The sequence below is a fragment of the Crocuta crocuta genome, unplaced genomic scaffold (assembly GCF_008692635.1).
Source record: "Crocuta crocuta isolate KB4526 unplaced genomic scaffold, BGI_CrCroc_1.0 scaffold160, whole genome shotgun sequence".
Lineage (NCBI taxonomy): Eukaryota > Metazoa > Chordata > Mammalia > Carnivora > Hyaenidae > Crocuta > Crocuta crocuta.
The window spans coordinates 1691183-1715781 of NW_027527591.1; the positions used below are offsets into that span (position 1 = coordinate 1691183).

General features: G+C 36.0%; 1 protein-coding gene across 1 annotated transcript in view; it reads left to right on the forward strand.

Annotated features, from left to right (window-relative positions):
* ERBB4 (erb-b2 receptor tyrosine kinase 4) overlaps positions 1-24599 on the forward strand; it is an 830995-nt gene that overhangs the window by 482904 nt on the left and 323492 nt on the right. Inside the window, exon 5 of the mRNA XM_077770965.1 lies at positions 14458-14523. Coding sequence (XP_077627091.1) covers positions 14458-14523 — 66 coding nt within the window. The remainder of the gene's footprint in view (positions 1-14457; positions 14524-24599) is intronic.

Sequence of the window (24599 nt, forward strand, 5' to 3'; positions counted from 1 at the left end):
TTCCTCATCTGTAGTAGCATTTTCCTCCTAAGGTTTTCATGGGAAATAAGTCACCTAAAACAATTACCAGTACATTATAAAAATGCATTATGTCTAAGCTATGACTAACTCTTTAATACGCTAGCTCATAAGGACTTTGATTTTACCTGGAGGGTTTATATTTCAGATGGTTACAGGACTAGCAATATATATATGGGGCAGATTGATAGGTAGTGAGGCTAATATTTAGGGCTAAATCATTTTTGTGATGGAATACAGTAGGTATATATGTAGTGGTTTGCAAATTGTTTATCTCTTTTTCTTTAAATAACTCAATTTCCAGATCAGTCTAGTAGTACATCAACAAGAAATGCCATTGAAATAACTGGCTGATGGAATCTCTCTTCTTTTTAAAATATGTTATAAATCCATTCTTGAATTTTAGCTTTTGTGTGTGAACTTCAAAGGCAAATTAATGATAACATTTTACATCAAGACATTTTGGGCTTATTACTTACTCTAATGCCTTTTGGGTCACTTTCTTATAACCTTCATCAATTTTAAAATCACATTTCATTCCTTAGGCTTGTGGTGGCATTTTAGAAGTATGCCTGTTTGCTAATGTAGTTGTTTTCATTTTAAGTGTGAGGACTTGGGGGAGATACATACACACACACACACACACACACACACACACACACATACAGCTAAGCCCCATTGGTGAATGGAATAATGGTAGGGACATAAAATTAGACTTCTGGCTGCTACCTCAGAAGAGGTTGTTTAATACAGTGAGTGCCATGAGCTCCCTAATCTTCCCCAATTTGTTACCCATTTTTCTTTGTTATCTGTCTCAGTGATGTCTCATCTCCCCAGCTGACTGCTACAGGCTAGCAATCTGTAACAGAAACTCAGTCTTAATCTCAGATATAATAAGAAAAAGAGACTACAAGATTAATGGCCCCAGCCATAATTATAAAGTCTCAAACCACAGACATTATAAGACCTTTCAAAACTGACTCAAGGTGGAAGAAGCTGGGTTAGCACTATAGTGTCAAGACATAGACCTCTTTGAAATGACACGCAGGGCTATTGGATCTGGGAAGTCTACTCTGTTTTAGTACTTTTAGGAACTGTGGAAAAGAAATGGTTTGTTCCCTTAAGGAGTTTGTAATAATTTCATCCATTTCAATTTTCCTATGATAATACCCTTACCTATTAATTTGTAGAGGAGATAGATCTGTTCTTGGAGCTGACAAGTGGAAACCATATGAAAACAGACATGTGAAACCATGCCACACACAGATACTGGAAATTTCTTTATGCTCAGAGTGAAATAGAACCAGTACATTGCTTTCCAAGTAACAACTACTCTGACTGGATTAAAGAACGACAACTGTGGGAATATTTGTGGCCTTCTTCCGTACCTGCTCATATCTTCCATACTTCTTTTCCATGTCTGCCAGCCTGATCTCTTTAACCCTCTGGACCAAACTGTCCATCAAATTCACACACACACACACACACACACACACACACACGCATACACACGTACACACACACACAGTCTTTCTAGATTGTTGGAATTCACACTTAGAATGCTAAAATGGGCAGAATTTTTTCAACCAGAGAGCTGGATGAAATAAAAGTATTTAGACAACATGAGTTGTCTAAGTCAACTCAATGACATAAAAGTGATAGAATGGAAGAGAGGAGATTGTGAATGTGTGGTGATGGAGGAAAGGCAGGAGAGCTAGTGAGCTTACTTGGGCAGGGGGTAGCCTACGGTGAATGGGAGACTTCAGAGGCTGAAAGTAGTGTGATAAAAGTGAGAATTGAGAAAAGATTTAGAACTGTTGCTGCGGGCAGTGCTTTGGATCCCGTTTAATGTCCTCTGAGATGAGTAAAGTTCTTTTTCGTTGAATTTCAGCTGCTGACCCATGCCTCTTAAATGTGACACCACTCACACACTGAAAACATGGTGGTTACAGTTCCTCAGGAATCCCTTAGCACCTCTGACAAGGAGTCTCACAGACAAGGGTCATGGAATGGGCAGGGATCCCAGCATCAGTGACATCTAACCCTCTCCAGCAATTCAAATACTGCTCCACCATGGGTTTCTCTCTTCTGTCACATACTTGAAATATTATATGCCGTCTTTTCCTCCTTCCATGTATACTAAGCTGAAAGGTACCATAATGTGATATCCCAGTAGCAGAATGAGCTTTCACTGTACTTGGATTATTAGTAGCATTCCTGCGGAGACCGCAGCTTCTCAAGCTTTGCCAAAGCATGCAGAGACCTCTGAAACCCTCTTGTCTCTGTCTGCCAAGCCTGTCAAAGTTTTTAAGACATTACACCCTCCTCCTTTCCTATTACTTGACTATGATGCCTTACTGATCATTTCAACTCTGTCTGCATAAACACTTCTGTCTCCAGATTACTTGATTTGTCTGCCATATCACCTCTACTGACTGTCTACATTTCTTTGTCTCTCTTTGTTGTTCTTTAACATTTTTAAATACGATATTTTGAGGGTGGGAGAAAGGAACTAACATCGATTGATGTATATTACATGCCAGGTGTTTTACATATGTTATTTCTCTTAATCAGCCCTAACAGATAGAGGAAGTATCCTCATCTATATTTTATTAATAAAGAAACTCAGCTCTTAGGTAAAGTTCCTTACTCAAGGTCCTACCAATTATAAATAATTGAGACTGAATGAAGACAAAAGATGATTTCAAAGTTCATGTTTTCTGAATTTTACCAGCACTTATGTGAACACTTGAAGCAGTGAACGACAGTATTGTAAATTGGTTATGTATGCAATACTTTCAAGTATTTTATCTTCCCTAAACCACAGGCTATAAATTGCTATCACAGTTATAAATGCTAATTACTAAAATGTGTTTATATTTACCTGGCATTTATTTTAGCCCCATTTACTGATGAACCTTAATAAGCAAGTAATAGAATCAAAGTAAATGTGAATTAAATTTTTAAAAATGTATGAGAACAAAGATTCTTGACAAGCAAATATGCTATGTAAACTAAGGATTGGCATGCTATAAAGAGACAAGTTTCTGGTTCCACTTAAAGAACACTTCTGTTTTCTTACCTATAAAATGAGACAAATAATAGTACTTACACTATGCTGTGTTGTGCAAATTAAATGAGGTACAAGTGTAAAGCACTCTGTCTACTAGTTAGAATGTAGAAACTGCTCAATAAATGGTAAATAATGTGATGAGATTTATGATATTGGTAATGATGTGTCGATTTGATTAGATAGCATAGTGTGAACCTCCATGTATAAGACAAACACTTAAAAATTAAAAAAAAAAAGTGAAGTTATCTTATCTACCTGAGAAATGAAACAGTTCTAAAAACAGAGTGAGAACTGAAATTCTAACCTGGCTCATGCCAGACAGAAGCTGTATATGTGCATATCTGTTGATATTCACGTGAAATACTGATTTAGAACCACAAATGCAAAATTTTACATTGATTCTGTTAAATTTTGGCTCATCATGTCATTTACCAAGTGTTTTTTTTTTTAATTTTTAAAATGTTTTTAATGTTCATTTTTTTAATGTTTATTTAGAGACACAGAGCACGAGCAGGATAGGGCAGAGAGAGAGACGACACAGAATCCGAAGTAGGCTCCACGCTCTGAGCTGTCAGCACAGAGCCCAACATGGGGCTCAAACTCACCAACCACGAGATCATGTCTGACTCGAAGTCGGACATTTAACCGACTGAGCCACCCAGGCGCCCCAATGTTTGTTTATTTTTGAGAGAGAGAGTACGAGTGGGAGAGGGGCAGAGAGAGAAAGAGACAGAGAATCTGCAGCAGGCTTCACGCTTTCAGTGCAGAGCCCAAAATGGGGCTTACTCTCATGGGGCTTGAACTAACCAAGTCTGAAATCATGACCAGAATCAAATTTGGTTGCTCAATCGACTGAGCCACCCAGGTGCCCCACCAAATGTGTTTTAAATCTGAATGGTTATCCTATGTATGAGCAATCCTATGTATGTATTGCTACCCCTGCCTGATTTGTGTCATTTGCAAATATAGTAACCATATTTCAATTGTTTTATCTAACTCTATGATTAAGAATTCAAACATAATAGATATATACAGAGGCCTTTGGTAAAATGCTAGTGCCAGCACATCAATCTAGGCTAGCCAATTCCTTTATCAAATGTTCTGATACATGTGTTGGTTGTCTACAAACCTACACAAGTGTTCCAGATCCCATCAATGTTTTCCAGAAGGACATAAGGAACAACATGGTCACGTTCTCTCTGATAGCCAAATCAACTTTCCATGAGCTACAAATCTTCTTTAAAATATGATATGAAATTAGTGATATTTTCTTAATGTGTATTTTCATTTAAAAATATGCCTTGGTTTTCTTCATGTAACAGCAAAATATTCCATAAAGCAAAGGGTTAATTGAATTATGGTATAGCTATCTAATAGGAGGCAAATTGGCCAAAAAAAATTTGTATTTATATAATATAACCAGAAAATGTTTAGGATAAAATATAATGTGAAACAGCAGGTCACAAAACTAGACAGACCATTATATACTATTCAGAAAAAGGTATTCCTATACTTCAGGAAAATGAAAAACACCAAAATGCAAAGTTTATAAATAATTTTTATTTTCTTCCTTTATACTCTCCTGCACTTTATAACATTTCTAATTTGAACATGTATTAGTAATAAAATCTAGGGGTCCCTGGGTGGCTCAGTCAGTTGAGCGTCTGACTTCGGCTCAGGTCATGATCTCACGGTTTGTGAGTTCAAGACCTGCATGAGACTCTGTGCTGACAGCTCAGAGCCTGAAGCCTGCTGAAAGCCTGTCTCCTTCTCTCTCTGCCCCTTCCCTACTTGTGCTCTGTCTCTGTCTCTTAAAATAAATAAATTAATAATAAATAATAAATTAATAAAAAATAATAAATAATAAATTAATAAAAAATAAATAATAAATTAAAAAAAGAAATAAAATATAGCAAATCAGTGTGGGTCAAAGAAGACCTCATTGGGAGGTGGCATCTAAGAAAAGCAAGTAAGCAGATGAACCATATGACTATAGGCTATCAGAGAGAGAGAGGCTCAGGAAGAGGGAATGGGAGGGCCCTAAGAAGAAGGAGGGGTCCTTGTATGTCCTGGGAACAGCAGATGAGAGTGCTCAGAAGAGTGATCCAGGAAAAATATAGTAGGAGGTAAGGTTATAAATGCATGGAGAAGGTCAAATATCATTCGGCCTTCCAGACCATTGGAAGCACTTTGTCTTTTTTTACTTTGATATGGAAAGTTATTAAAATTTGATCTGGTCTGACTAAGAAGATTGCTCTGGTTAATATATTGAGAAGATATTACATAGAGGCCAGGGTAGAAGCTAGGGCACAAGTTAGGAGATTATTTGCATTAATCCAAGCAGGAGACAATTGTGACTTAGTGGTAAGGGTGATGGTAAATAATTGGACTTAGATGTATATTGAAGTGACTGTTAACTGGGTATGCTAATGATTTTGAATTTGAGCTGAGGATGAACCCAACTCTTCCAACATGAAATTCTGAAAGGATTGATTGATATGAAAAAATATTGTTATGACTGGCTGATTGAAGAAGACTTTAAAGGATAATTTTTTGCTGGGTTGGGAATTTCAAGGATTAAATTTTAGACATGTAAATTTTTGAATATCTGCTAATTATACAGGTGGAAATTGTTTTATAAGCAATTGGAAGCATAAGCACGTGTTCGGTACTAGAGATATAAATTTTGGAAGGTGTCAACCTATTAGTGTTATATGAGGATTAACCGAACTGACATATATAAAAATTTAGAATAAACATATCTGTCATTATTACTGTTGATTGCACGCAAACAGAAAACACATTTTAATTTATTCTTTAATTCTGCAGGTAAAGTTTTCCAGTTTGTTCAGACCCCTTAGTTATATGCTTAGAAATGTATTTGAGGGGTCTCTGAGTGGCTCAGTTGGTTGGACTTCCAACTTTGGCTAAGGCCATGATCTCATGGTTCGTGGGTTGGAGCCCCGCATCGGGCTCTGTGCTGACAGCTCAGAGCCTAGAGCCTGTTTCAGATTCTGTGTCTCCCTCTCTCTCTGCCCTTCCCCTGTTCATGCTCTGTCTCTCTCTCTCTGTCAAAAAATAAATAAACTGTAAAGAAAAAATTTAAAAAAAGAAATGTGTTTGACATTGATTAGAACTAATTCTGTTCCACAGTAGGTAGAATTCCTGTGTTCTTCTCTGTGCTAACAGCTGTAAACAGTGATAATTAATGTCTTCTAATTACTTGATTTGGAAGAAATATGGAATATGAATATGATATATAAAATATTTAAATGTCAATATGAAACAGTATGAAAGATTTTCAGGAAAAATTGAACTTTTCCTTATAATTTGAGTCATTTTGTATTGTTGATACATTTGGGAAACATTTGGACCCTTTACTGTTATTCTCTTTTAAGTTTTTTCTATTGGTTATAGTAGCCTAAAGAGTTATGAAGGCATGCTAGGAATATAAAATTTACAGTATAGTAATATAGATATTGCATCAGATCTTTCCATTCAATGGGAAATATAATCTCTTTAGTCCGTTAATGTGTATTTTATTTTGGCATGTGTATTCCATTACTTCTGTCAGTAACTTATGATCACCTAAGACTATAAATGTGAATGATGACCAACAATCTTAAGTTCTTAATAGAGTCTCATCAAATTTCCTTTTGTCTGAAATTTGTGTAAAGCTAGCCATTCCACTTAATACGTAGAAGCACACCTAAAGTCAACATGCTACTAGAGTAGCCAGTTGCCTTCATGCACGATTGAAGAGGTTTTTAAACAGACACTCTTGGAGGTTTTCCCACCCCACCCTTCCAGCTTCCATCTGCACATGAGATGTGTGCCATTGTGATTTCTCCTGTAGATTGATTTATGTTTAGTGAAGGCTTCAGGTAAAATGAAGATTTGCGAAACAGGCTCAGTACTTCAAACCTTTGCACAATTCTGTGTGCCAGATAACTGGTCAGTCCATTACCATGTGTCTGTAATCCTATCTGAGGTGGTACTGAGAAGAGATACTGTGTGCACTGGCAGTTACAGATCAGCAGTGGGGAGTTGAATCCCTGAGGACAGGGTGGAGAGAAGTGCCTCATACTGAACTTGATGTATTTTACACTTCTGGTCAAAATTAATCTTGATCATATGAGTATGTGGGCTTGTCTAAATCCTTGGACTGTAGATTGTTTGACTGCATAACATGATGGTGCTTGTAGAAAAAACAAAACAAAACAAGTTTAATGATGTTGACATTACCTACTTTTCCAATGCAGTCATTACTTAAAGTAATTTAAAATGCTAACTCCTGACTTAATTTATTGCTAGATGAAAAATTCCACCCGTATATATTTTTAATTTAACTTTGTCTTCCTACTTAGTGAAAATACTTGCCCATCTTTGTTTTGAATAACAAATGTATAGATCTTAAAGCTTTCATTCAATAATTAACTTGCAAATCATGGGCAAGATAGGAAGATTGGATTGAAATTGGAAGAAAACTATAAAATCACTTACATAATGAAACAGTAGGACCAAATAAACACACATGACAATCTGAGTTGTCAGACAAGAACAAGCCCAGTATTAACATCTGATTAAAAAAAAAAAAAAACTCAGTAATATCATTAAATAATGATTCTAACATCTCATTTGCTGGAATCCTATTGAGGCTTTACTATCATATGGGTGGTTTAAAATAATTTAAATTTGAAAAAAATGTTATATGATTGTTAAGACTGCTGGGGAAAAAATGCAACTTGATGGAAATATATCTACAAATCAAGGAGTGAACACTGGGAAGTGAGAGACAGCTAGATTTTTACACCGTTTAATCCTATAAGTTTGGTTACCAAGCATCTGGTCAGATCTAACACTTAATGTATTGTCTCAAAATATTGTTATGATGTTTGGAACTATATGCCAAACCATTATTTCTTACCCACACTTAGTCATCTGGAACCTTCATCATCAGAACCCCTGGGATTGCTTTCTTAAAATACAGATTCCTATACTCCATCATCCTAGACTGTAAAATCAGCACCTTGCACAAGTTCTCAAATCTCAACACTAACTTTGGGAACCGTAACCTGAAATTCTCTTCTACTCTGCAGAAAATAACAACATAATTTCAGTGTTTAAAAACTTTGACCACCTCCATGACACTTTCAGAGAGTAAACTCTAACCTATTCAGAAGACTTTCAGGACACTTTGTAAGCTTACACTGCAGATGCTGTCCCAATACAAACAGCTCAAAGGACTATAAAGTATTCATTATGACCCCAAAGAGCTGTGCACACCCGTGACTCTATGTTATTGCTTAGGTTAATTATTCAGCCTGGAACTTTCTTCCTCTTATCAACTCACAAACTAGAAATTCAACCCCAATTCAAATGCCTGCCCTCTGTGGAGTCTTATTCAAATCCATCCTCTCCATTTTATGCATACTTATATTTTAGAAAATAGTATGATTGTCATTATTATACGCCTATTTTTCTACTTATTTCCTGGTCCTTGAAAGCTCCTTGAGGGCAGGACACTGATTTGTTCATCTTTTTATCATCCATTTGAGAATAGGGACTAGTTTAGTGTAGACTTGCAATAAATATTCCCCTTCCCCTTTCTGAATTATAGGGTCATGAAAAAGATAATATTCTCTCACTCTTTCCCCGGTAAAAGAGATTTTAAGAGGTCAAAACTGCCAGTTTTTTAAATGGACTGAAAGAAGAATCTAGGGATGTAACTGCATTGCCTTTAGCTAGAGGCAGTTTGAGGGTATAACCTTTTATGGTTGCCAGTGACTTCATGTTCTGTAACTCCTCAACTGTCCTAGCATATTACTTTCAGAAAGCAGTGCAGAGGTACATATTAGATCCCGCTCTGCTGTCAGGTTGTCCCATAAACAAGCAAAACTTCTAACATGAATTTATGACACTTAAAAACATGGAAGTGGCTCAGGGACTCTAGTTCCTCCAAAAAAAAAAAAAATGCAAAAGCTACATTGTTAATAACTTCTTCTGGACAAGCATAAAAGATGAACTTAGTCATATTTGCTAACTTCTGCAATGAATAATGCATTGTCAAAGCAGTGGTGATTGTAAATTAAAATAATGCTGATGTGCAGTAATCAACACTTACTTTAAAAGATTAAAATGGTTGCTAAAGTGACAGAAATATCTGTCTAAAATTTTGTCTTGTTTTATATTTCACTTCTTTGAGTCAGAATGACAGGAGGTAGGAATATTAATTTAAATAACTATGCTATCACTAAGTTGAATGGAAATGTCAGATTCTTATTTTTAAGTGGCATATTTCCTCACATACTTTAAAAAGAATTATTGCAGTAAACAATGGAAAAGAATCATGTAGCAGACTGAGACATGGAAATAAGATAGATTTGGACGGCACTGGCCAAGTCTCCGTGCCCCAAAGCATTTCTTTCATTTACATAGGCTAGTATGGATTTCGTCTTTCTGCTGTCCTCATTTAAAAAACATAGAGAAGTTATTTATAAAATTAATACACACTAAAATAGTGAATATATGGTCTTTTTTTTTTCCCCTCTTGAAATCAGGCCTCCTGAGACACTGTATACCTGAGAATAGAATCTGAGAATAGAAGACAGAAATTTCTCAGTAAGATGTTGGGCCATAGTTAAAAGTATTTTTCTTTCTGTAAAGGACAAGCAAGGGGTCCTTCGTGGGCCATACTTATCCTTTCCACTGAAGTGTTCTCAGCTGATCTCATTTTAGATGTCATATAGATAAATTACCCTATAAGGAATGGAGTGGACTTTCAAGCCACCAGGCATTACATTGGAAACGGTCCAGCTCAACCTGGCTCCATCCAACTCTTCTTTCCTGAGCTAGAAGACTGTTAAAAATTTAGATTTCTTGGCTTCTTTCCTTAAACCCCATAGAAAGTGAATTTTAGACACAGAGTAATCAAGACCCTTTCCCTTTAAAATAATACTGATCTATTTCAGAGTCTGTATCTCCCTCTCTCTCTGACCCTCCCCTGCTCGCTCGCTCTCTCTCTCTCTCTCCTAGAAATAAAAAAAGAAATATTAAAAAAAAAAAAAAAGATAGGGGCGCCTGGGTGGCTTAGTCGGTTAAGCGTCCGACTTTCGCTTAGGTCATGATCTCGCGGTTCGTGGGTTCGAGCCCCGCGTCGGGCTCTGTGCTGACTCCCAGCTCAGAGCCTGGAGCCTATTTCAGAGTCTGTGACTCCCTCTCTCTCTGACCTTCCCCTGCTCACGCTGTCTCTCTCTCTCTCTCTCCTAGAAATAAATAAAAAATATTTAAAAAAATAAAATAAAATAATAGTGAATTAATTCTAAACTCTATTAGAGAAGTAACCCTATACGTTTCAATACTTAACATAGTTCCTAGCACACAGGTATAGAAGGAACTGAAAAAATACTTTGGATAAATAGATGGAAGGAGGAAGAGAAAAAAGTTTGTAGTGTTTGTGTTGTTTTGTTTGTTTTGTTTTGTTTTCCTGTCCTAGATAGGTAATTACTAAGAAAACTTCTATCTACCTTCTCATTTTTTGACACTTGTGTTGGGCAGAAATATTGGAAAGAAAGATCTAAAAACATATTTTAAAGCATATTAAACACATTAGTCCATAAAACTACACTACCCAGTTGTCTACAAGAATCAAACTAAGGATGCAGGCATGAGAGTATGGCAAATACATTAATTTGGGAATACCTCCAGTCCAATTTTGGCCACATATTTTGATACTTACTTATTTGCAACAACTTAGTGAAAATAGTGTTTGCCCAATGGCCATATACTGCACAAAGTTGAACTGAATGTGTGGGCAGACTCCAAAGGGTCAAAGACAGTCAAATGAAGGGCCAGCCAGAATGAGCAACCATTTGTGGAAGCACTCATAGGTCATGGTCCTCCAACACATGTGTAGGAATAGAATTCTGGAATGTGTGTGCCAAGTGACCCTCTTTCTCTTGGTTTCCAAAAGGAGTGAAGAGAATATATAACTAAGTAAAATCCCAGTAAGGAGGCAGTTGTTACCTTCCTTTTACAGCAGTAATAGATATTTCTATTTAAATATGAATGAAAAATGGAAACAGCCAAACAAAATTTCCTAACAGCATGACAGTCAAGGTTAAATTATTTAAACTTTGTGTGTGTTTGTTGGGGGGAGGGGGCACTACATCATTTGTTTCCAACTAGGTGGGCCTTGCCATGATACTTTGTCAAGAACCATAAACCTAATTGCAAGTAATATTCTCTTTTGTATTGGATCTAGGCATAAGTTTTGGGTGGTAAATCAAAACTGCAAGAATAAGAAGGTAGAAAATATATAATCCAATAAAAGAGGAACATTGAGTGTTTTAAAATGTTCATTGCTACTTAGTCGTCCCCCTCCCCCCCCTCCCCCCCCAGGTATTGATAGTGCTCTGGTCACAGTGAATATAACTAAATATTTCATTGGCTGCTAACACAATTAAGGAAGTCATAGATTAAATAGTACATCATCCCCTGCTTCAGATATCCTTAATTAACAGACCACCTAATGGGTCGGTTTAAAAGATTTTAACACATCTAAAGAAATATATTAACATTAGTTACTATCTCATAAAAAGTTTGTACTCAAAGTTTTCACTGCTTCCCATTTTGTCTCACAGCCCTTTCTAATTTCCGCTGGTATAAATCAAATTAGATTTATTAGCATTGTACAAAAGAGCTCCAGTAGGTTTTTAATAATAATTATCATTATCACTGATTAAAGTTATATTGTTCAGGCCAGATGGAGTCCTTTTCCTGTCAGCGAGAATGAGCTTGCATTATGTAGTTATAATGTGTTTGGATCTAAATAAACAGATGGCAGAGTGACAGGATATTATATGCTGGTGATGTCAGCAACAGTGGTTCACAAACAGAATTGCTTTAGATAAACTCTGTTGTGGCAAAGATCCTCATACTTTTAAGAAGGTGAATGGAATTGAGTCTAAGTGTTATATTAACCTGGAAATTGTAGTGTTCACTTGTAGAAGGGTAGACCATTTGGATAGCCTGAGGTTCAACTTGAGAAAGTATATCTGCTGAATCTACTCCTTAACTGAAAGCATTTAACATAACAAATTGATTCAGGCAGTCTCCTAGGGAGAGAGAAAGAGAAAAGAAAAAAAAAAAAAAAAAGCTGCCCAAGTTATAAGGTCTTTCAAGTTGAAGAGTTAAGACCTGTGGGTCAAGAAAAAGGGGAAAGATTTGATATAACCCTATTTCATAACTTTTAAGATATAATAAAAACTTGGTTGTGAGCATGATTCCTTTCAGACACATGATTGTAATCCAAAGCACTTGTATATCAAAGTGATTTTCAAAAACTATTGGCTCGGTTGTGATCATGTGACATTCGGCATTACATACCCCTTGTACTGTAAGACTTTGCTCATTTTTCAAGTTAAAATTTATCAGAAATGTTTGCCTTGCAGAACACTTGCAGAACAAGTTACTCACAATCCAAGGTTTTACTGTATAATTTATGATGTTAAAGTAAACATCACATATAGGCATATACTCATTCACAATTAATGTTAGAAAATTAACAGAGAAGGTTTAACAAGGACTATGTTATAGAAAAGATTTAGTCTTTAATATATTTTTATGTATACTTTTTATTCTAGAAAAAATCGGTTCTATATACCCTTGTACCCATAAATATTAGGGCGAATCTATGAAATTAAGAAGCAAACTTTAAAGAAAATCATTATATGTGATTTCTTCTAGCTAATACTCTATGGTTGAGTCCTTAGGAGAATTTCTCTCTAGGACAATTGTATTTGCTGAGGCAAATACCCAGAGTAGCAGAGTCTTAAGAGCAAGCTATAGAAGATAAAGGCTCATATTTGAAAATGAAGGTAATACCAATAAAATGTTTAAAAAAGGATATCAAATAATTGAAATTAAACTTCTTAAAAAATCTATCTTTTTTAAATGCTTGAAACTTTTATATAAAGATGTTGGTTTGCAAACATCTTTGGATGGCCCCATGCATGGGCGCATTGGCCTCTATGCATGGAGGGCAAGGAAGACTGAATCCAGAGGGACACTACTCCAGATTGATAGGTGACAAGTTTAATAGGCAAGGTAACTTACATACAAGGCTGGTCTTGGTTTTGGACCGACACAAAACAAGTAGATATCCATACGTGCCTACCGGACTCTTAAGTTTATACGAAGGTTTTAAATGGGTTCAGTAACATATCCAATCCAAATGGCAGTAATATCACCTTACTCTTTCTTTTTTTCTTTTTTTAATTTTTTAATGTTTTATTTATTCCTGAGAAAGAGAGAGAGCGTGAGCAGGGGAGGGTCAGAGAGAGAGGGAGACACAGAATCTGAAGCAGGCTCCAGGCTCTGAGCTGTCAGCACAGAGCCCGACGTGGGGCTCAAACCCACGAACTGTGAGATCATGACCTGAGCTGTGGATGCTTAACCAGCTGAGCCACCCAGGTGCCCCTCACCTTACTCTTTCAAAGTTATATCCTTCTAGGGGAATAGTAGGCAGTATGTGCATTACAAGGACAGGGGAAGGAGCAAGGAGTCTCCCATTGTCCAGGTCTAGCTCAAAGGTCAACCTGTTGTCACATACTCTTGATGACATCCTCCCTCAAATGAGAATCTAAATTATGTGTGTAGGGGCTCCTGGGAGGCTCATTCGGTTAAGCGTCTGACTTTGGCTCATGTCAGGATCTCGTAGTCTGTGATTTTGAGCCCCGTGTGATCTCCCTGCTGACAGCTCAAATGCTGGAGCCTGCTTCGGATTCTGTGTTGCCCTCTCTCTCACTGCCCCTCCCCAACTTGTGCATGTGCGCACTCTTCTCTCACAAAAATAAATATTAAAAAATTAAAAATAAATAAATATATGATGTATATAACCCTTTTATTCTGATAGTTTGCCATGTATTAGTAAAAATAGATTTTTTTTCATAGACTCCTTTTTAACTATTGATTTAATCCTTAATATCGATTAGCCATGAACTTCTAAAATTCTATCAAGTAGAACAAAATCACGTAGAATCAATAGAATAAAAATGTTCAATAGTCAAAGTAAAAGTTACTTCATGCAAATATTTACTCCTATCTGAAAAAATTCACAAATTCAACTCATTTCCTTTTCTTATAAAATAATGAGAAGAGTTTGAATATCGGGAGATTGTATTTCAGCTTCACATGTATTTGACATTCAGGTTTTGCTATGTAAAGTGGGCATTTTATGAGCTATGTTTCAGCTATTGGGTAATATAAAAATCCTCAGAAAGGAGCAAGACTATTTACTTTGAAGAGTTATTGCTAGTCAAAGAGTGACAGATGATAATGTGCATGTGCTCTTTCCTATTCTACAGGTGGACGTTGTCATAAGTCCTGTACTGGCCGATGCTGGGGACCCACAGAAAATCATTGCCAGACCTGTAAGTGTTCAACAATGAGAAAGAATAGGCTTGAAATTGTCAAGGGATTTTAATAATTCATGCTTTTCACACTTCTGGTCCTCAGAAACATGAAAATGAGCTTTTGCTTCTTTGTGGTAGATTTGCTTCTATTCAAGTAAACTCCCTAATTTCATTGCTTGCAAATGAAACATAATATGTAATTGCTTCTTATATTTCTTTGTGGTTTCCAAGTTAATGCTATTAACAAAACTGATGTGCTGATATTAACTATGACTTAAGAGTCTGTAGATAGAGAAAGCAGGAAATCTAAATGTGTACCAAATGGTAACTCCATTTCAGGTTAACTGAAATCTCAGTAATTATAACACCGTTCGTTCATTAGGAAAAGAAAAAAATGAAAGGGAAAAAAAAGAGCACTATGTACTTACTTTGTTCTAGGCACAGAGATATTAACTATATAAATTATGGATATAGACTGACTATATCTTGCCCTTTATGTGTATCATTTCTTGTATTAGCCATTAAAGTAAGTATAAGCTATCATCACTGCTAAGACATTTAAAAACAAAGTATACTGAATACAAAGACAAGTATATTGTTCTTCAGCATTCTTAAAACCATACTTACATCAGGACTGAACTTTCACTAATCTTAAGGATAAATAGTTTCTTTAAGAAGGAAAAACAAAATGCTCTATATGAATGGTAAAGATTTTTCTTCTTTCCTGCTACAATAACAATAGCTGGAATAATATATGGAAAATAGTGTGGTGGCAATTTGAAATGAGTTCCTTTTATTAGCATAGAAGACACAGAAAATGTTACTGAAAATATGAATATACAAATATTAAATATTGTGGAAATTTATTATATTATTGGATGAAAGTTTAGATATTTCTAATTTGTCTCAGTTCATATTTGTTAGATTCTCCTTCAATAAGGAAATGCAAAAATAATTACATTATTGTGAGCCAACAAAGGAAAAAGATAGAAGAAAAATATTTTCTCACTGGTAAATGATTTCTTTCTTTTTTTTAATTCATGGACATTTTAATGTTCAACATTCATAAAATACAAAAGAACATAAAATAAAAATTTCTTCCCATTTTTGTCCTTCAGATACTCCTAGGCAACAAATGTTAATAGCCACCTTTGTGTATTCTTCCAGAGATAATTTATGCATACAGTAGGAAATACGTACATGTTCCTTTTTTCACTCAAATGTTACCATGCTTTACATGCTATAATGTACTTTGATTTTTTTAGTCCATGCATATGTGAATGAATTTACTTGTAGTATTAATGCCTAGTGGTCATTGCAAGGTCAAGGACACATATTTATACAATTTGATAGAGATCACCAACATGGAAATCTTGTTTTCCACAGAGTCTGTAAAAGTTTTCAGTGCCAGGAGCAATGTATGTCAACGCCTGTTTCCCTAGTCCCTGGGCAAGGCAGTCTATTATCACACTTCTGGGTCTTTGTCAAAAAGTTAGATAAAACATAGTATCTCAGTGCAGACTTAAATTAACTTATTTGACACAAATAGTGTTTTATGAAAGTTATATTTTGGCAAGAATTTTAAGCCAGATTATACAGATTAAAGCGTGAAATAAATTTACTACGCTTATTTGTAGACAATGTTCTAATAGCAAAGTAGTTGAGACCAAGTCGTGCACAATGCTGAAATAACATCGATCTGGCCATGTGCACAAAGTCGAGGTTTCTAAAGTATAAGAGAATGGTTGTAATACTTTGTGATGAAGTGGCAGGTAACCGTGGAAATTGTTAAAGAGATCAAATGTCCATAGGTCCTCTCATGGCAAAAGCCTTCTGAGTTGTCAAATTTAAAAATGAATTTCTACTCACTCAGAAACTTACCTATTTTACAAAGGATCAAGGAAACTTTCCAGCCTGGCTCCTTGCTGTGTCTGGGCCCCTCTGGTGACTCCACCCAATTACCCCAGGTCTTCTGGAGAAAAGGCCTCTCAGGGCCACCCAGCTCACCTAGCATTCTTGAGGCCCACATTTTAAATCTGGGGAATATAGGAGCCTACTTGAGATGTTTTCTGTTGCTAGCTTACATTTAAGAAATGCTAGTTTGGATTCCTTTCTTCTGTTGGGTAGACAGACATAAGATACCTCCTCCAGTTCAGAGTTCCAAACTAGTTTGCCTTTGTCTCAACACCTTTCAAAATTCTCCATGAATTATTGCCTTTTTCATTATTTCCACAATATAGCTACTCTTAGGAAGAAAGGGCAGGGAGAAACAGGTTTATGCCATCTTTTGTGGACCAGAAGTCCCTTATAGTACTTTTAATAATACTATTAATGAATGAAATCAAATCAAACTCTTAAGTCATCTCTGTTGCATTTTATATGAATTTTGTAGAATAGAAAAATGTAAATTACTTTCTTCCCCTTCTTCTCTTTCTTCTTCTTCTCCTCCTCTTCCTCCTCCTTCTTCTCATTATTATTATAATCATTATCATGATCATTATTATTATTTTAATGCTGAATGATCATTCTATAATTGATAGGGATGCATGAGTGAAAATCTTGGAAATCACTCTATTATGATAGAATGAGAAATCAATATGGATGGGTATTCTCCAACTTTGAAAGTTAAATATGTTTTTAATTCATACAGTTTTCAAAATTCTGAAACTTTTAATTAATTTTAAGGATTTAGTTATGTTACAAAAATTTACAAAGTTTAGTAAAAAATATAATTTTCATCAACACCTGTTATTCTTATAGTAGACAACCTGGGATAATGGCCAAGTAGATGCCTGTCTTTCTCTGAGAACTACCCACTTCTAGAGGGGTGAGTCACTGTGGCCATGTTTGTTTCGTGTGATGCTCTAACCCTTAGTCATATGACAGTGTTTCTCAACCAGAGGTGATGTTGCCCCCAGGGGACATTTGATAATACTTGAATATTTTTGGTTGTTACAACACTGAGTCAGATTAAGGGGAGCATCTATTGGCATCTATTCGGTAGAGGCCAGGGATGACACCTACAGTACACAGGAGAATCTCACTCTATCCCTATCTAAACAAAGAATAACTATATAGCATAAAATTTTAAGAGTACCGAAGGTTAAGAATGAGATATCTTGTAATAAGAGTAAATATTGACCAAAGTTGGGCCAATGCGATTCTTGCCCCAGAGAATTTGGACTTAAGATCCAGAAATTCTGGTTACACTACCTTAGAAATTTGAACGTGAGGAGATATTAAATCTAGTCTAAGTTTCCATTTTGAACCTGTCAACTAAGTCAGTCATGCAGAAGCAAACAAGAATCAGAGACAAAAAAAAATTTTTTTTACATACTGGTTCTCAGACCTTCATGAGATCCAGCTACATTTCTACCCTCTGGTGCCTGAAGAAAAACAATGTTCTCATATGTTTAAATGAGTGTTTTACTTGCCACCAAGTGGGAATGGTCTTGGCTAAGACCCCATTAAAACTTTGCTTAGTCAAGACAGTCTTGACTAAGAAAATCAGCAAGCCATAGCTCATGTATCAAATCATCAGCATGAAATAATTAAATTCACCTAATTTTTTTATCATAGGAATTACGCTTACTGTAATGACCTAAAATTGGCTTAATGGTCAGTATACCTACTCCACAGAGCCTATCAAAGTTAAATTCAGTAAATATATACATGTATCTGATATGTGCAAATCCAAATTTTAAAGCATTTATTTTCATGGATCTTTGTAGTTTATAAAAGATTTCCATTGTATCTTCTTTAAGTTTATTAATTATTTTAAGAGAGACAGAGACAGCATGAGCAGGGGAGGGGTAGAGAGAGAGGGAGAAAGAGACAGAATCCCAAGCAGCCTCTGTCTGCACTGACAGCCCAGAGCCAGATGTGGGGCTTGCACTCACTAAACTGTGAGATCACCTGAGCTGAAACCAAGAGGTGGGCACTTAACTTACTGAGACACCCAAGAGCCCCAAAAGATTTCCCTTTTAAAATTTACTTTCACCATATTCCTGTGAGTTAAACAGGACAGTTAACATTTACCTCATTTTATAATTGGAGAAATGTATGCTGAGGAAATGATCAGGGAGTCGTTAAATTTATGCAGCTAATATCTGGGATTTCACAACCTGAGTATCCTCAATTTAAAGATAAAACAGCTTCCTATATACCACATTGTGTAGCACAGCTGAGTGGACAAGGACATTGGATTTGAAATCAGACAGATGATACAAAACCCAGTTCTTTCCATTTTTGTCATGGGAAAGTGACTTAATCTTTCTAAATCTCCAGTTACCATTTTAGTAAAATGGAGATAATTGCACTTACCTCAGAAGAGTTGTTGTTTTTGGAATCAAATTCAATAGAATAGTGTAGATGAAATGCTAAACTATCTTTTGGTATATGCTAAGGACCTAATAAGTAATAGCTAATGTTTTAATAAGTTAAAGGATATACTGTTAGAACACTTTATCTTAATTCTGAATGAATGGATGTAGAAGTGAAATTTCTGTAGGCCAGTTCTACCCTGTGAAAACTACTGATATCCAGTGAAAACTACTGATACCCATGGCTGAGGAATGAAAAAGCAAAAGCACTGAGAGTGAAGTGGAGGCTTTTTGCCCTTGACATTGTTTGTGTTCTCTCTTCTTGTTTGAGCTACTTGAAAGGTAAATTACTTATCCATATTTAAAGAGCACACCATCCTGAGGCAAAATATGTTTTGGAACTACTCAAAGACATACTTATTTTAAGAACTGAATTTTAGAAATATGGTCTTTTTGGGGCGCCTGGGTGGCTTAGTCGGTTAAGCGTCCGACTTTCGCTTACGTCATGATCTCGCAGTTCGTGGGTTCGAGCCCCGCGTCGGGCTCTGTGCTGACTGCCAGCTCAGAGCCTGGAGCCTGTTTCAATCTGTGACTCCCTCTCTCTCTGACCCTCCCCTGCTCATGCTGTCTCTCTCTCTCCTAGAAATAAATAAAACATTAAAAAATTAAAAAAAAAAGAAATATGATCTTTTTTTTGAGAATTAGACTTTGTGAGAGATTCTATAGAGATGTAATATACGTGATCAAAACTTTTTAAAAATATAAAAATTTTCAGGCTTCCTTTAGATTTCTGAGAGCCTTCCTCTTAGTTAAAATATATTACTTAACCTTAGACCCATTTGAGAAACACTCTTCTCTGATTCTTGACTGAACTTTTTAAAAATCTGAAAATCTGGGCTGTTCAAGTTTTTGACAATATTCTGTTTTTGTTGCCTGACCATACAAATTTTAGATCTAAAAATATAGTCTTATATTATTAGGTATTATTTCTTTTCCCATGACTGAAATAAATTCACTTCAGGGAGGGCTTCTCTGGAGATATTCACCCTCATGGATTGTCAAATATTTCCCCGTCTTCTGTGGGTAATTATTTTTGAGACTTTTTATACATTAGGGAAGGAAGATAAAAGTATTTAAAAACTCCACAAGTCAGCTAAGTAAACTGAAGACTCCATTTCGCTCACCACACCGTATCAAAGCTGACACCTTCCCACAGGTGTGTCTTCCTAAAACAGCACAGGTGCCAGGAATTTTGCTCAGTGTCAAGAAGTCTTGGTAAAGACCAAAACATTCAGGCTCTGAGAGAACAAAGTCCCTGATGATGAATGCCTTCTGAAGGTGAAATGAAGCAGAGTGATGATCAGAATAAAAACATCTCCAAATAAAGAAATGGCAAAACAAAAATGCTGTGTACAACAATGGTAAGCTTGAGGAGAGGCCTCAGGAGGCAGGAGTTTTAAAAAGAAATGAGGAAGGAGCTTTTGTTTATAATAGTTCAAGTAAAATGAAGACTGTGAATGAATTGACAGCTTACTATGGACAGTAGTTCACTATGCATACTTCTAGAAATTGTAACAGAATTGTGTACATTTTAAGTCAAATTAAGTAACATTTTGCAACTAATTTTGTGTCCTGGATTGAGAGCCATGGTGAGTTTTGATTAGCTGTTGAATAATTTAAGTGTGTCATTTCCCCCCTTATTATATAATAATGTTCAGACTCAACTCCAGAGCCAGCAGCTATTTTACTTAATAATTTTTTAAATACAAAAATATTTTTCTAAACAAATTCCTTAAAAACAAATCCTTAGGTAACATAAAGAATTTTTATAATATTAAAGTAAATTTTGCTTGTAGACTCCAGCCAAGTGTTCCATTCTTAATGGCTTTACTCTTGAATCTAACTTGCTAAAGTAACTTGAATTCCTTCTCCTGAAATCCTTTGTCATGTTAATGGAAAGTAGCCTGACCCTATAAACATAACAGGAGTATCTCTGACATAGGGGCTGTTAAAAAAAAAAAAAAAAAAAAAAAAAAAAACGGAGGCACTCTAAAGATCTAATTGGCTTTATTCAATGATTCATGACTTCTAGCAAACAGAAGGGAGCATCCCATCTAGCAAACAGAAGGGAGCTCTGAGGAGCCATACAAATGGCAGGATTTTATAGGTTGAAGGAGGGTAGGAGAAGGAAGTTAAAAGAGTTGATTATTTCAGACAAGTTTGCCTTCCCTTAGAGGAAGACCTGGGGTCTGTATCTGGCTGAGTTCCTCGCTAGTGCTGACCAGGAAATTTCAGACCTACTGGTTTAAAATTCCACTCCTGGGAGAAGCTGAAACTACAATTAAGTTAGGTATTAACGTCTTTGTAGGGGTTAGCAAAAGTGATTCCATTTTGGGCCTGTTGTTTCTTTTTAACATTGCAAAAGGTCAAAATACAACTTATGACGGGACCCTGAGCGCAGCATTACGTGTGGAGCAGAGAGTCAAACTTGAAAGTACTTTGAAGCTCAGTTAAATCGTGGCCGCATTGCTCCACAGAACAGCTTAAGTAAATTGATTCAGTGGATTAATGTAGTCATGTCAGGGGAGACAAACTTATCTGGTATGTGAAGACTGAAGCTTATAGAAGTATTATTTAGCAAGCTTACTGGTAAGAATGACAACTCTCTCTATTCATAAGAACTGGGTCCTAAGGTCTGAGCTCTAGAAGTGTGTGTGTGAGAGAGACTAAGCTGCAAGGAATAAATAATAATGATTAAAGGAACAAAGTTATCTCTGTCCCTGCAAGATATATGAAGCACACTTATCTCATTTAAAATAGATACTGCATGTCCTTTTTTATCTTTAAGCACAGTATCAGTCCAGCTGTCTCCAGCTTCCTATTATCAGGCAGGGTGTTGTTTCATTTTACACATTCCTTTTGCCCTTCTAGACCTGGAGCCATCTGAGTTAGGAGCTACGTTATGAGGAAGGAGGGAGAAAAACATATATCAAAATATTACAACTTAATTCTCCTAACCTTTGCACACGTTTTGTATTAAAGTAGTTACGTCTTCAGCTGCTGATTATTTAACTAAAATTTGCTAGAGAAGCAGCCTAGCAAATAGCCCGTAGTCTTCTCAGTTCCTCTGCAAGTAACATTTCTTGCTTGGAAACCAATTGAAAAATGTAAATGCATGTGGCAATAGGGTAAAAAAAATTGTCTCCTAAACCAAAATATCACCCCACAAAAATTAATGAGGAATGTATGTTTCAACTACTCGAGTGAACAGATAATACTTCTGTCCCTGGAGATGTCCATTAAATCAATTAACCCTAAGGCATTATTTTAACCAAATGAAAACTTTTGGCGGAATTCACCCCTTACTTCTACAGTAGTCTTCCTAGCTAGATTATCTCATAATCCTTTATTTCAATTAAAAATAGAATGCCATTGGGTCACTTGGGTGGCTCAGTTGGTTAAGTCTCTGACTCTTGCTCTGGGCTCAGGTCATGATCTCACCATTTGTGACATCCAGCCTGAATCCCACTGTACACTGACAGCACAGATGACAGTGTGGAGCCTGCTTGGGATTCTCTCTCTTCCTCTTCCTCTACCCCTCCCTCATTCACTCTCTCTCTCCTTCTCTCATTCTCTCAAAAAAAAAAAAAGTCATTGAAATTAACACAAGCTGTGTATTTGTTCTGTTGTAGATAACTGTGAATGAAGGATTTTACTATATTGGCAAAGTAGAAACATGTTTCAAATAACATTCTGTTATTTAATGTCTCTATACAGACATTATAGAACATGCTAGAAAAATTTAAAAGTTACTTAGCATTATCCTTAGTAATCTGCTATGTTGTGCACAAAGAAAATTACTTTTAGTAGTTGCCATATACTAAAACTTTTAGTTTCATAAAAGGAAAAAAAAAGTAACTTGGCCTGGCTTATGGATTATACTTACTTTTAAAGCAAACTTTAGAAATATGTGTATATGTGTGTATGTGTGTATGTGTCCTTTTTATTCCAAATTATGCCTGAAATTTATAGAAGTGAATATTAAAATCTAAGAAAACAATTATGTATTATTGTTCCTCAAAATTTCAACAAGAAATTATAACAGCCAAAAACTAATTGTATTTATCCCCATGATATTTCCAAAAGTTTCCTCTAGCTTATAAAATCAAAAGACAAATTATGAAACTAATATACTAATTATACTCATGCACATGCATAAGCATACAATTTGTCTAAAGTGTAATTGTTTTTACAATCTTTGTGGAATAAATGTTGTTTAAAATGGTAGTTCTGATATGGTAAATATCCTATTAGGCCAGGGAAAAGCAAGTGGGAGCTAATGGGGAAAAGAAAGAGCTGAGCCAGCAGGCTCGATCAATCAGGATAAGAGCGAGCCTTTATAAAAAGCCAACATCTTTCATTAAAACCCTTGTATTTTACTAATAACTTTGCATGTCTATAAGCCTTTTTATCGATTTCAGTTATTTCCTATTTTCCTTTTTTTGGATTTGTAGTTTCTGGAGGTGTTGTAAAATTAAGAGAAACATTTCAATGAATTGATTACTTGCATACATTTCTAAAATTGTGTCCATCCAAAACGTTTCCAAAAGTGACCCAATAGTTAACTGGTAGAAAATCAGAGAATAATCCCCCCCTAATATGTGTTTGTTTTGATTTAAGTTGATAACATTTGCTGTAATTTGATGATGTTTTTTGAATATTTAAAAGAAACGGATGTTTTTGTTTGTTTTAACTATAGGAGATATAGTTATTTGAAATGCTCCATGTAATACAGTTAATAAAGATTGAAGAGATACTGCTTAATGTCATGCTAAAGATCAAGGGAGTATAAAGGAAGTGTATAAACTTTTGCCTGTTTTCTGGAAATGCTCTGGGTACAATGAAGAATGTTTGAAAAGGCCAAAAAGAATACTGCACTGGAGGTATCAGGAGATGAGAGATGCAGTCCTAAACAAAATCAATTTCAAGAACCTCAGTTTCCTCAAGTTCTCTCACTCATACAATGAAAAGATTGAAAAGGATAATTTCTGCTCAAGCTTTCTTGCATGGTTGGATATTTGTGTGTATGTGTTCCTGTATGCAGTAACTAGCTACGGATATAGATGATATGGAAATAGATAGACATAGACACAGGTAGTTTGGGGGAATTGCTCTGTGTTGGTAGCACCCTGTTGACGGAGATGCTTTTGGCTAGGACTGTTCTTGGGTACTTACCTGGTCCCGTGAGCCCTCAAAACTAGATATTTCCCTGACTAGAGCCCACTTTGCAGCTGGACTTGCTGTTGGTGTTCTTATTACGATTGCAAAGTGAACCACAGCAACAACTATCAGGGAACTTTGGGGGAAAAAAGTTGCTTGTTTGATTCACAAGTCCTGGAGAATATATGACATGTCCTAGGGCCACATGTTAAGGTCATGAGTAGAGAGAGATAGAAAGTGCAGACCCAGGGCTCTCTGCCTTTATTGGGGTCAAGGCACTTGAAACCAAAGTGCCAAGAATTTCACAAGTTCACTCTTCCTTGGCAGATTTAAAGCATAGGAGTGGGAATCAAGGTGCAGGAGGGGGAAAGCTAGGTCTGTAGAGTGGTCAGTTATGTTGTTACCCAGGGCTTTCTAAAAGGGGAACTTCATTGTTGGGGCCAGTCTGTCTTATCTACGTGTTTTGCAAGTAACTGTGTCATACAGCTGCTATATGTTTCAGATGGATTACTTTGAAATGGATGTGTCAGCAAATAAAAGCTTAATGTCTGG